The sequence below is a fragment of the Sphaerodactylus townsendi genome, linkage group LG01 (assembly GCF_021028975.2).
Source record: "Sphaerodactylus townsendi isolate TG3544 linkage group LG01, MPM_Stown_v2.3, whole genome shotgun sequence".
NCBI classification, from domain to species: Eukaryota; Metazoa; Chordata; class Lepidosauria; order Squamata; family Sphaerodactylidae; genus Sphaerodactylus; species Sphaerodactylus townsendi.
Window position 1 is genome coordinate 18,080,492 of NC_059425.1, and position 13,925 is coordinate 18,094,416.

Sequence of the window (13,925 nt, forward strand, 5' to 3'; positions counted from 1 at the left end):
GGGTCTGCAACCTGCGGCTCTCCAGATGTTCATGGACTACAAATCCCATCAGCCCCTGCCAGCATTTGGCCATGCTGGTAGAGGCTGGTGGGATTGTGATCCTGGCTGTATCTGGAGGAAACCCACCGGAGACCCACAGGCTCCTGAAACCAGCACAGAGTAGTGGTTAAGAGCAGGTAGGCTCTAATCTGGAGAACCAGATTTGATTCCCCACTCGTCCACATGAGCAGCGGACCCTAATCTAGTAAACTGGCTCTCCACTCCCACACACAAAGTCTGCTGGGAGACCTTGGGTCAATCCCAGTTCTCTCAGATCTCTCTCAGCCCCACCTACCTTACAAGGTGTCTGTTGTGGGGAGAGGAAGGGAAAGGAGATTGTAAGCTGCTTTGAGATTCCTTACTGGAGAGAAGAGGTGGGTGGGTATAAATCCAAACTTCTTCTACTGGACATACAAAGTTTTCTCCATAGAGATTCAAGGATAGAGTTAGCTCTTCACTGGTTTCCATTGACAGTAATAGCCACTGGCAGCACTCAGTTTAATACCAGATATTAAATTGTGTGCCATTCCAGCCTTAACCTTAAAGGGAATGCTAGGAACATACTCTGTGGCCTAGGAAGACTGGGAAATTTAGCTTATGCCTTGCTTGGGAAAGGGCAAGCACTTACAACTGCATGAGAGCTGATGTAGTTCTTAGGTCCCTTCCGCACATACAGAATAATGCACTTTCAATCCACTTTCACGATTGTTTGCAAGTGGATTTTGCACAGCTGCAAAGTGCATTGGAAGTGGATTGCAAGTTCATTATTCTGTATGTGTGGAAGGGGCCTTAAAGCCAACGAGTGACACCCCCCCCCCTGCCCGCCCCAACCCTGGATTTTGGTTGCAGGACCCAACTGCACAGTTTGTGATCCACAAAGCTGAATGCATCCCACCACTATCAAGTACAGCCAAGTACTATTAACACTATCAAGTTCAGCCAACTTTCCAGTCCACCTGTTATAGGTCCCAGCAGCCGGTAAAAACGCAAGACACAGTTGTAGGGTATATTTAGCTACACAAGACACAAGTAGGGCAGGCCTGTTGCAAAGTATCTTCACTGCAGGATGTCTGCAGCCTGGCCAACCCAGCGTCACCCTCGAAGGAGCAGAAGGAAACGGTGCAACCAGTCTGCCTTCCCTTCCATTTACCCTACCTGCCGCAGGGCAATAAAGACTACCCATCTTCCCAGGTGTGCGGCTGCCAACCCCAACTGTAAGGAATGCCACCTCCCTTTATGTTCTACCTGCAAGGGAAAAGTAGAGCACCTGTTGAGGAATAAACCTTCTTGACTAGCAGTCTCATCTCTTCCCCAAGTCCATCTCAATTCTTGCACAAGCCAAACAAACAAAGGCAGACAAGTGCCTCATTATCAAAAGGCAAACTGGGGCAGGGAGAATGAGGGGATCAACTGGGATCCAAGGAAGAGAAAAAACCCCGTTAATAGCTTGGAAATGTCACTGTAGCAGGCCTGATGAAGCTGCAGGGTTTAAGGGGCCAAGCCAAGGTGGGAGAAGTAATAGTCCAAGAATGCCTTGAGGGTCCTGTGCCTCTTAAAGAGACAGGTACCTGCAGTTCCATTTCTGTATTACAGGCATTCTCTATCGAGCAGGGCTGCCTATCTATTGTATACCCAACACTCAGTTCTCTGTATGCAAATTTATGCAGCTCATTAGTGGCGCACCGAAATAACCAGTGGGGGGGAAAAAGCAAGCCATCCACAGAAGTCATTTTGGAAAGGAACGGCGGGTGGGTGGCTTATTTCCTTCCTATTAAAGAGCATCAACAAGGAAAAACACAACAAAAAGAAGGGAGCACTCGAGGCCAGGGAGTATTTATAAGCTAAACATAACTTTGCACAATCCATGCCTCGGACCCAACACGTCTGTCTCGCCTCCCGTGAAGTGTAATTTTATTAAGTGTTTAACTCGGCACACGGCGCTTAACACACACAGCTAATGTGAGCAAGCTCTCAGAGAGGACGTGTTTAGCAAAAAGTAGTGGGGTGGGGGAGGAAAACCGTACCCAGTCTTCCACCTGCTTGCTCATTAGTTCAGGTGATTCCAGGGTCGCTTAGTGTATATTGTCACCGGCAGAGCTTTACGGTAACAAGACTTTTGTAGCTCAGCTTGCAAAATCTTTATTGCTTAGGAGAGGGAGGCACAAGTAGAAAATGGGGGGCAGAAAATTGTCTCCGAGACTCATCCTCCCCACCAATAACACTTCTGCCACCTCAGGCTCGGCAGCTGAACGTGCAAGGGGCAGGAGGACTCAGATTTTTGTGGATGTGTTCAAATCAGGGTTCTCATGGGCCATTAGAATAACATATCTGAAAATGTGCATACTCAGATCTTAGAGCTCAGGCACAGGAAACAAGAAACGTGTGAGGCATCAGCCTCTGCAAGTAGAAGGCTGTATAAAGCCAGTGGATTAGCCAGATCTAGCCAAATCCTGACATCCTGGTCACTACCTTCTGCTGGCTGCTCTTCAAGTTATGTCCCTGTTCCACTTGTACAGTGCAACAACCAAGACAGGGTGTCCAACTCTGGTGCTTCAGATGTTCATGGAATACAATTCCCATCAGTCCATGAACATCTGAAGCACACCAGAGTTGGACACCCCTGATAAGAGAATGATCAGTGGACTCCCCACCCCACTTCTCTCCAGATACTTAGGCTTGTATCTTCACAAGCCATTCAGCACAGTCTGAAGAGTTCCTTCTACTTAAGTGCCTCTTTCTTTAGCGGAAGAGCTACTTAAGGTGGAGGATGGAGTCTTAGCATAGAGGAAGGCTTAAAACTTTGTGGGACAAAGTGGTAGGATGTAAGCCTAGAAAGTCAGCAGCTCAAACAGACAGCAATAGATTCAGACAAAAAAAGTCACACTATAAATATAATTTTTGAATTTGAAGGACACAGCGGGAGTGACTAGCTTAGATGGCTACAAAATGGGATGAGGCAGATTCATGGAAGGTCTTAGCCCTGATGATGAAAGGAAGCCTCCATATGCAAAGGCAGTATACCACTGAATAGCAGCAACCTGATGAGAGTTTAGCAAGTGTGCTCTTGCTAAGGGACTTCCAGTAAAACAGGATGCTGGATTAGATGGACCACTTGTCTGATTCAGCAGAGTCATTCTTCTATTCTTGGTACTCTTGATGGGATATGCATTCCTATCGTCAGTTTGTCGACATGCATATTCCAGGCACAACTGCTTTGTCGGGGGGAGAGGGACACATGCCCCCCCTCCCAAGAATCCCACATGTGTCCAAGACCTAACACAGATATGCAAGAGCGTGCGGGAGGCAAAGCTCCATGGATGTAAAGGGATACATTTCATATATCCCTAATTAAAACCAAAGCCTTCTTTAGCCACTAAGTTTGATCTCAAGTAAAATCTTAAGATGCGGCGGTACACAAAGTGGCTGAGGAAGCTGGCCTTGCCAAGGGCCTGCGGGATACCTTCCGATTTATCCTCCCTACGAGGCAGCGTTACCCATCAGACTCGCTCAGCTTTTTGCGGTGTCTGCCCCATCTAACTTGACAGCTGCCTTGGGCTTCCCACTTGCTCAGCAGAAGAGCACTTAACTCTTCCGTGAGTGACAAAAACACACACATGCAGAGCTCTGTGGCTTTCCATTCCCCAGCCTACTCTTACCTTCTCTCTCCATTTTGCAACTTCCATGGTCCAGACACATTTCAGAATCCCGGGATTTGGAGGAAGCCGTCCATTTTCCCACCCGTTTTCTCTTACTTCCCATACAATCAGTGTGTCAGCCTAGAAGAGTTTGAGTCAGCATGTTCACAACTGGGTCACAACTCTAAATTACAAATGGTGTCATGGGACCCTTCTTGTTGCTTGCTCCCTCCCTCTCGCTCTCCCCCCCCCCCACCTCCATTGATTCTCTCTACAGTCTCCTCTGAAAAAGGTAGCAATACCATCAGTGCAAATTCTCTTCGATTGGGATAGAACCTAACTTCAGGTCGCCCAGTGGAACAGTGATGCAGTAGTCTAGGTGTGATGCAGAGTTTTCAGAAGGATTATTAAGATCCAATCTCATTCAGCCCCCACATCCACCTGCAGGCCCTACATAGAATCATGGAGTTGGAAGAGACCTCAAGGGTCATCAAGTTCAAAGTTCAATGGAAGAACACACAATCAAAGCACTCCTGTCAGATGGCCACTGTTTAAAAACCTTCAAAGAAGGAGACTCCACCACACTCCAAGGTAGTGCGTTCCACTATTGACCAGCCCTGACTGACAGGAAGTTTTTCCTGATGTTTAGGTGGAATCTCTTTTCCTTCACCCATTACTCCTGGTCCTAGTCTCTGGAGCAGCAGAAAACAAGCTTGCTCCCTCACCAACATGACATCCCTTCAAATATCTAAACATGGGTATCATGTCACCTTTTAACCTTCTCTTCACCAACCTAAACATCCCCAGCTCCGTAAGTCTCTCCTCGTAGGGCGCAGAAAACAAGCTTGCTCCCTCACCAACATGACATCCCTTCAAATATCTAAACATGGCTATCATGTCACCTTTTAACTTTCTCTTCACCAACCTAAACATCCCCAGCTCCGTAAGTCTCTCCTCGTAGGGCATGGATTCCAGACCTTTGACTATTTTGGTCATCCTCCTCTGGACCCATACATGCTACAGATTATGTAGTTGTGACCACTGCGCATGCTAGTCATGATAATAGGATGTCTGTACATGATAGAAACCCTAGCCCTGTTTCTATCAGTGGGAGCCAGGTTTTTGACAGAGTGGAATGTATGATACAAAAGGTCAAGAACAACTGCTCTAGATTACTCCTTTCTGTGTAGGTTTTATCTTTAAATCCTTCCTCTTTCTTTTGCCTTGACCTGGACAGCCCAGGTTGACCTACATCTCAGAAGCTAAGCAGGGGGTTGGTCATAGATAGATGACAGGTTGTCAGGGAAGTCTGGGGTTAATCCCCAAAGGCAGGCAGTGGCAAACCACCTCTGTTTGTCTCTTGCCTTGAACCCCCCCCCCCAAAAAAAATAGGTCGGCTGCCAACTTTTTTTGCCAACTTCTGCCACCACTTCTCTTCTGCCGACATAGAAACCTCTCTCTCTCTCTCTCTCTCTCTCTCTCTCTCCCTCATACACTGCAATGATTTCTTAAGTCTGAGCTTCTGGAGCAGGATCAGCCATAAGCCCAACAAGAGGCCTCTCATCACGCTTTTTTTGTAAAAGTGGCCCAACATTTTATCTTTTTAGCGCAGCACTCCCGGCAAATCGAAACTCTCGGCGGTGCAGAATTCAGTTGCTAGGAAGAGGAAGCTTTACTGCAGGGAGTTAAAGACTAACTGCTGTTTGCGACTAAAGGATAGAAAGGAAGAACAGGACGAGGGTAGCTTTGCAGGGCTGCCTTTGCCCATCAGGGGAAACCGCAGTCACTTGGGGCTGGGGGGAAGTAAATAAAAGATTTCAGAAAGTACAAGGCAGTGCCGAGGACCAGAAACTTGCTTTTTATGGAGAACAGAGGTTCTTAGGGAACACTGGCAGGTAGCAAGCAGATATCACATTCAGCTATATGAATTCCTACAGTGGTGGAATCACAATAACATTTGGCCTGTCTTTGGAGGGTTGTTTATTTAGAAAAGTCTAATGCCACCTCTCCAGGAGCCTGCCCCCGGCCAGACACAAAATGTTCAGGAATAACACATTAAAAGATATTAATTCAAATTAAAAACCCAGCCCAGTACAAATACAAACACTTTAAAAGTTATGCAAGAACCAGAGCAGCTTGCTTCCAAAAGAGTTGGACTGATGTGTACAATTACCACTTCTAAAACCCGCCCCCCTGAATTTCCTCCATGTAGAGTGCTTCAAATCGCACAGATTCATTCTACAGATCCAGGATTACACCAGTGCCTTCTCAGAGCAGTAGAAGCTTTCTCCTGATCCAAAAGATTCCTGCATTGGAAAAGTCACTTTGCACAGATGGTGGAATTAACACAGCCACTAGTAGAACGCATCCACAGTCTCCAACCCCCAGTTCCATGCTTTGAAGCCTCGCAGGGCTCCAGGATACGTCTCAAAGATTAATCCAGTTAACAAGGACAGCACTAAGATGAGAGGACAGGGTCCCCAAAGGCTATGTGGTGCCCCTGCCATTAAGTGCACCCAATGCAGTATAGGTATATAGCAAGAAACTGCTGGTGGAGGGAGGAGTCTTCTTGGCTTGGTATTGTGTAGAATAGGCTGACCATGCAAGGGATTCATGCAAACATACAAGGCTGTTTTCTACCAAGTCAGACCACTGGTCCAAAACTGAGAGGCCAACCTCCAGCAGAGAGAAGCCTTCTGCAGAGCCTGCTCTCAGAGATAACTGGTGTCTTCTAACTGGTGATGCTGTGCATTGAACCTAGGAGCGCCACACAGACAGCCAGGGTGGTGTAGTGGTTAAGAGCAGGTACACTCTAATCTGGAGAACCGGGTTTGACTCCCAGCTCTGCCATTTGAGATGTGGAGGCTTATCTGGGGAACTAGATTTGCTTGTGTACTCCAACACATGCCAGCTGGGTAACCTTGGGCTAGTCATAGTCCTTGGGCTCTCTCAGCCCTAGCCACCTCACAGTGTGTTTGTTGTGGGGTGAGGGGAAGGGAAAGGAGATTGTAAGCCCCTTTGAGTCTCCTTACAGGAGAGAAAGGGGGGGGGGATATAAATCTAAACTCTTCTTCTTCTTCCAGCATGTAAAAATGTGTGCCCTACCACTGACCTACGGTTCCAAAGAGAAAGCAGAACTAAAAATGTTTTGTCCTGAAAGTTTCTATACAGGATGGTTTTAGAGAGAAGGGCTGAAAAGTACTGAGATGTCAAACTTCTCTCTTCCTGGTAGAGGAAGGGAAGTAAGCCTGAACATAACCTTCTGGATCCAAGAGATCTAAGCACTTTCATTTCCCTTTTGCTTTACATTCGGAATGGAGGCGTTTGTGCATGCTGCGTGACCACCCACTGCAGCTAATAGTTTGCCCATTCCAGCCATTTTGTCATAGTCAGGGAAAATAAGCAGGGTGAATGTCAGTTCAGTGTCAGCTGAGGCATCTCAAGATGCTCTTTCTAGCACTCTCAGATCCAAAGCAGAGGAAGAAAACACAATCTGGCTTAGCCTAGGCCCCACAAACACACACACTATCCTTGATCCTTATTTCCAGTACTCATAAATCCCTCCATCATCTTGAATATATGTTCTCTGGTGTTAAAACGGTATTTGCTGATGGAGAGCTGTTGAGCATCAGAGATACTTTGTCCAGCAGGAAGGAAGCTCTCTGGAAGATAGTGGGCAGTTACATTTTCTTATGAGGATCCAAAGTCAGAGGCAATTTTGGAGAGAAGATGACCAGTGACAGGGTGGGGCAGAGCCAAAGGGCAAGACAGAGAGCAGGAAGGGAGGACTTAGGACAGCCATTCAAGCCAAATAAGCCCAAGACCTGGGGCGGATCTGACACAGTCGGCAATTTGTACAACTCCAAGTCAAATCAGAAGGCCAGTGGGGAAGCCAATTCGAGCTGGAGGCCGTTACCATAGAGAAAGGCTAGACAAGCCCTGAGCATCCCTCCGCTTCCATGTTGGCTGGTTGGTCAAGGCCTTGACAGAAAGACCCAAATATCTGCAGAGAGAGGGGCTGGCACCGGATAGATAGTACAGGTGTCATGAGCCAGCACAGGAAGCTAAAAAGCGCAACAACAACAAAAATACAAAACAGGGCTAGTTGTGAAATCCAAGTCTTCAAGACAATTCTCTCTCTTGTGTGTTCATAATGGCTGGGTTTCAAGTCACCCTCCCCACCCCTAGCAACACCCCCCACGCACACACATCGTAACCAGGGACCAGCTGAGATCACGCAGAACACTGTCAAAAAGTGGCCTCCAAAATGCTGGAAAGAACCTGCCTCAACCCTGTCAGCCACATTTTTGACTGGACAACCTGGCGACATTTCCAGTGACTTTGGTAGGATTAAATCATCCATCAGCGCTGGGAGGAGGCTAAGGGAGAACAGCAGATGCATGTCAACATTCATGCTCCTGGGATGAACCCCGAAACTCAAGCTACTGTGTTTCCTGAACATTGTTTTAGAAAATCCCTCACAATTGTCAAGGACAAAGAAGGACTGTATCTTCCGAAAAACTGTTTTGAAGAAGACGAGCCTCAGGTTCCTGCCCTCTGTCGCCTCCTTTCCTTCCATCCACCCACCAGTTCTCTCCGGTTCCGTGGAGCCGCGTGTAGATGACAGACAGAATCCCATCCCAAACTCTCTCCACCAAAATAAGGGTGTCTTTTTTCTTAATTTTGGTCTCCAGAGAAACCAAAGTGCACTCTTTGCGCGCCCTTTGGCCTCCTCGTTTTAGGTGCCTTGAAAATTTTCAAATGTTTCAAATGAATGTGTTGCAAGTTTCCTTAGTCCTTCCCCCCCCCCCTCGTTTTTCATAGAAAAACAAAACACATAAAAGTACAAATTAAAAAAAAGATAATTATAAAACAAAAAACCTTTCCTTGCCCTTTCTTGGAATAAAATAGAAAAGATTTAACTTTGATCGTAGTCTTGGTGGCATCACTTGGAGGGGAGGGAAAGGGAAGACCACAAAAGGGTTAAGAAGTAAAACGTTTTACTGTGGTGTAGGGTGACCAGCCTCTAACTGGGTTTGTTTCCCCACTCCACCACAAGAAGCCTGCTGGGCAACCTTGGGCTATTCACAGTTCTCTCCAAACTCTCTTGGCCTCATAATGTGTCTGCTGTGGGGAGAGGAAAGGAAGGTGATTTATAAGCCACTTTGAAGTATAGAAAGTGGGGTGTAGAAAACAATTCTTCTTAAGAAATTTTCAGATGGAAGTTCATATGTGGAAGGGCAAGGGAAGGACTTTCATAGTTCTAAAAACTACCAGCTGGCTATATCAAAACACACTGCATTCATGCTTCTGCGGAAAGCCGTCACATAAGATTTGTTCATGCAATTGGGAGTCAGAAATTGTTATCCCGGGGTTATAAACCTTGAGATTAAAACCCCTGTCTAAACCAACAAGGAATTCTAGAGTGTGATTCAGTTACCCTCCTTTCTGCCTGCCTTGGATCATTCATAGGTCAAGTTACTTACTTTCCTTGGGAACTGTAAGCCCTACCCACTAGAACACTACAAGTTTGCTTTTGTGCATGATTAGACTTCTTGTGCATGCTGAGACGTATATATTTGTGAAATGCTTGTTCAAAAAACACCACAAAAACAAAACAGAAAGTGCTTTACAAAAAGAAAAAGGGAGAAAAAAGACGAGCCCGGCCCCAGTGGTTTTATACATACAATAAAGTATCAGAAACCAAAGAAGAAATCGGAAGGGAGGAGAAGACCAAACACGAGTAGACAAAAGCTCACTGCAATAAACACTCTGTTAAGACACACTTTTAAAAACAAGACGAGGAAGAGAATTGGGTACTGGTTGGTTAAAGAGCCCTGTAGGTAAGAACTGGTAAGAACAAAGGGTCCAACTAAATGTTATGGTGCCCACTGGTCCAACCAATGGACGGCAATGCGTTTTAGAGAAGATTTATGGCCATATAAAAATACACTCGTGGCTATTTCAACTTTGAGAAGAGCAGTGGGGAACAAGATCACCTGGTCCTGCCGCTGTCTGGCCTCATAGCATTCTGAATAGCCAAATTCTCACCTAAGTGTCAGCATCCATGGGGCAGGAAGAGATCTAGAGGGTGACAAGCAAAGAAGGATGGGAATAATGGAAAAGAGATTAAAGGTATGGAAGAGTGAGATGTCCCTGTTAGGCCCAGTGCAGGCAAAGAACCTGAGCAGAATCAAGGCTGGAAGTAACCCCAGCAAGGTCCAGGAACTACTAAATGACTCTCAACATCTCATTGTATTCTTCCACAGCGCTCTCACTGTGGAGGACTTTGTAAGTATTATGAGTACACATGAGCTCTTAAGATGCACATTTGCCATTTGCTCGTCTGCAGCAGGTAAACCTCAACTTCACTTCCCTACCCTCAAAATTGAAGTGTGAGAGAGAGAGAAAAACACCCAGAAAACGGCAACCTGCGGCTCTCCAGATGCTCATGGACTACAATTCCCATCAGCCCCTGCCAACATGGCCAATTGGCAGGGGCTGATGGGATTTATAGTCCATGAACATCTGGAGAGCCGCAGGTTGCAGACCCCTGGTAGACATTTCCCCATGTCTTTATGGTCTTTATTTTCATTTGTTCATTTTATTGGATTTATACCCCGCCTGCTGTGATTCGTGCCCAATTCCATTTGAATATTGCAGTTTCATTTATCCCTTGGTAGAAGTGAAACATTGGCCACTTATCTTCCCACCTGTTTTCAGGATTTCATGCTGATCCCCCCCTCCCCCGTTAACAAATTTTTGTTTCAACTGCACATGAGGGGATATAATGCTTTAAAAAACCCAAAAGGATCACTGACAACATGGCAGTCACAATATACCAAACAAAAACAACTCATGTCTATTCTCAGTATCCTCCCCCAGCCATTCCAAAGAAGACTCAGTGAGCTATATTCATAGTTACTGGGGAGGTGTCATCTGAAAGTGCCATCATACCATCCCAAACTCCATCCTCCCTGCATTTGCTAACATAGGGCTGGCAATCCTAAAGAGAAGACAACTGGGGCCACTCCCCACTTACCTCGTCTGAGTGCAACCCCGCAGCGACCCCTCTTAGAAAAGCCTCTGTGGCTTTTGACCACAGAGACATTTGTTCCCCACTCATTTTCCATTCAGGAAATAGCACGGGGTTCCACATCAAGAGTCAAAGAAGCAATCGAGCATTCTGATTGGCTGGCATGCGTGTGCGTCATTTACACGTGGGAGTTGCAGCCAGCCGAAGGCGGGGCTCCATTTTGATTGGCTGACCCGAAAAGTTGGTTTGGATAAGCTGAACGCATTGTTTTGAGACGTCTGCACATGCTGACGTCACTACCCATTGCAAATTGCTTGGGCAGAAAAACAAAAGTAAAAATCGGTTTCGGTTTACACCGCCGACAACCCTGTGCTCAGCGGCACTTTGCCAAGCTGCAAAACCGTGGAGTTCGAGCAAAAAAAGAGCAATGTTGGCACGTCTTGTGCACAAGTCTCAATTTCCGAGCACTTTCTGACGGGGACATCCTCCCTAAACAAAAAGGCGGTTCCTGTTTCCTGATTGGCCGGAAGCTGCGCGTCAGAGCGAATCAGCCACGCGTAAACAGCCGAGGTTCCCCGGCACCCGCGGGGTTTTTGAAAATGTTGCTCTTTGCAGAGGACCTAATTTGCCACGCGACGAGGTGGGAGAGCGGCAAATTAAGGGCAGCTGTGCAGTGGATGCTGGTGACGTGGGGAACGTCCATGCTCCTCGTGTCTTTTAAAGAGGTGACCCTGCGGCTTATGGCGAGTGGGGAGTGGCCCCTGGAGTCGGGAGACCCCAACAGAGGTTTCTCGACCTTTTGGCTAAGATCAAGTGTGTAGTATCTAGAAGCAGTAAGGGAGAAACCCACCACTCTTAAGGCAAATAATAGGACAGGCTCCATCCACAGCAATGTAATCACTCATCACAGGAATGCCCACGAGTGCGGCCCGTGGTCCTCTCTCCTCCTTCCCCAAGTCCATTAGGGGCAAATAGATGCAAGAGTCTCAGAACTCAATTTGGGCTTACAGCCTGGAGTTCAGTAAAAGAACGGGCGATCAGGAGGAGAAATGGGACCTTTCCTTTTCCTGCATGTCTCTTGCCAAACTATTTTGAACCAGCCTCTTCCTTTCCCCCCATCTACCCACATCTACCATCCCTGGACAAAATGGTTTTCAGGTTTCCCCAAAGCAGCACAAAAAGCTTCAAAACAATAGCAAGGCAAGTGCACGCACCACTGGATAACAATGGCTCTGCTATACACCATCAACTGTGTGTCAGGAAGGGTGAGGGGGGTGGGGGTGGAATAGTCTGCTGCCTTTAGTCAGAGAGTGTTTTCATCTGCAGGTCTGACGTTACACGGCTTTGCATTCATGCCCAGCCAAAAAGAGAGACCCTGACCCAACCGGGACTCCAAGTAGAAGAGCCCCGCAAAAAGCAATCCAGCTGCCTTTCAGGTCTGCAGGAACAAAGCTGCACACCCCTCCCCTGCACCCCCTCCCCCGCCTACTACTTGCTGTTCCAGTGCACATCTAAGGCAGCTTGCAACTATTCTTGCAACTTCCTGCTTGGTTACTGGAAAGAAACAGTCCAAAGCACAAGCTTCATCGGGCTCTCCTTTGATTCATAGGCCCCACCACGTCCCCCTGGCGAAGGCGGAGAAGGCTTCCCACTTTAGCACAAACCCTCCGTCGAACACAGACGGCACCCCAGGCTACCCGCCTGCCTGCCGGCCGATCACACTCCCCGGAGGAAATTATTTTTTGTCACTTGTAATAGCGGTTTCTGCTAAATTTAACATAAAACCAAAGCTCATTACTTCTGCATTAGACAGGCTCCAGCGTCTGCCCGCAGGTTAATGGGTTTCTCCTGGGTATGGAGGTGCCATTTTTCAGCCCGGGGATATGACAGGGTGGCAGGCAGGCATTTTCTGGCCCTCAGAAAGCCAGGGCTGGGGTTTTGCAGCTGGCAGGGCTTCCAACCCTCCGACTGCAAGGCTAGACAGCCTAGCTAGAGTTAAAGCGGGGGAAAGAGAATCAAAGCTCCCTTGTAGCCACCGAGAACGCAGGCTGACAAAAAAATCATTCATGCTCACAACAGCCGGGCATGCGCACTGAGCGTGCCCTTGGCTTGCATTCATCAACCCGGCCTCTGTTAGCCTGCTGTGGGAGATGTACAGATTCACGCAGCGAACAAGAACACGGTGCAGAAATTGCGATTGATCAATGTCGCCGGATCAAGGGATCGCAAATACTGCCACCAGGAGTCTCTCGCCATGCTCCCGTGGCAACGAGACTTGGCCTGGGGAGGGAGAAAAACATAAGCTGCCCTATGACGGAGAGGAAGGCCAGGTGAACAGATCTCTGGGGTCGTTCGGGTATTCCTGCCTATTTCCGCAGGACACTGTCCCCAGTGGATCGTGTCCCATCTTAAGTAGAAGGAAGCGGGGGTGGGGTGGGGGGATTTGGATTTGCAGCATCTCAGGCCTGTTCTGTCTAAAGGATCACTGCTAAACTCTAAATGGCTGGACCCCTCTGCCCGCTAAGAGATGTCATAAAGGCACAGGGGCCAAAGGCTGGCATAAGAGCGAGTCACTGCTCCATACAAAATGGATGCCAATTGGAGAATTTTAGGCCTGCTTAGGGTAACAACACCTCATAAGAACATAACGATCGTGTCTCCCATTTGGCTGCAATAGTCAAATTGAATTTCTACTCTTAGAGGCCAAATGTCTCTCAACACCAGATACCAGACAGGACTGGTAATGGGGAGAAATGGTGTTTTCCAGCCCTGCTTGCGTACTTCTCTGTGACATCTGGCCAGCTGTGGTTGGAATCAGAGTTGGTGAACCTTTGACCTGACCCAACAGGCCATTCAGAGGTCCCGCACCAGAAAGCTGAGGATGTAAACATGTTCCACTCTTCTCCCTCTCCCTACAATGAAACATTTTTATGCCAGCTGAATGGGATACTGGGCAGAATTCCTGTCCCTTCTCTGTTGCAAAGACCGAGTATGGAAGAGGGCAGGGGTGCAAGCCACGGGCTCTTAGCTCACATCATACAGCCTAAAGCCCAGAGTGACCCACCCAAGGAATCCAGGATCAGCCTGTGAACTGGATTCATGTTGTATATATATTTTTCTCTGTTTGTGTATATATCTCCTTGGTTTAAATTCTATTCTTCCATTTTGTAGTAATTTTGAGACATCCCCCCCTCCTCAGTGGGTAGAAAAGCAGG

General features: G+C 47.5%; 1 protein-coding gene across 2 annotated transcripts in view; it reads right to left on the minus strand.

Annotated features, from left to right (window-relative positions):
- Positions 1 to 13,925, minus strand: part of MACROD1 (mono-ADP ribosylhydrolase 1) — a 419,553-nt gene that overhangs the window by 364,390 nt on the left and 41,238 nt on the right. For both annotated transcript variants that reach the window (XM_048512020.1, XM_048512030.1), the window contains exon 4: positions 4,835 to 4,839. In XM_048512020.1, coding sequence (XP_048367977.1) covers positions 4,835 to 4,839 — 5 coding nt within the window. The remainder of the gene's footprint in view (positions 1 to 4,834; positions 4,840 to 13,925) is intronic.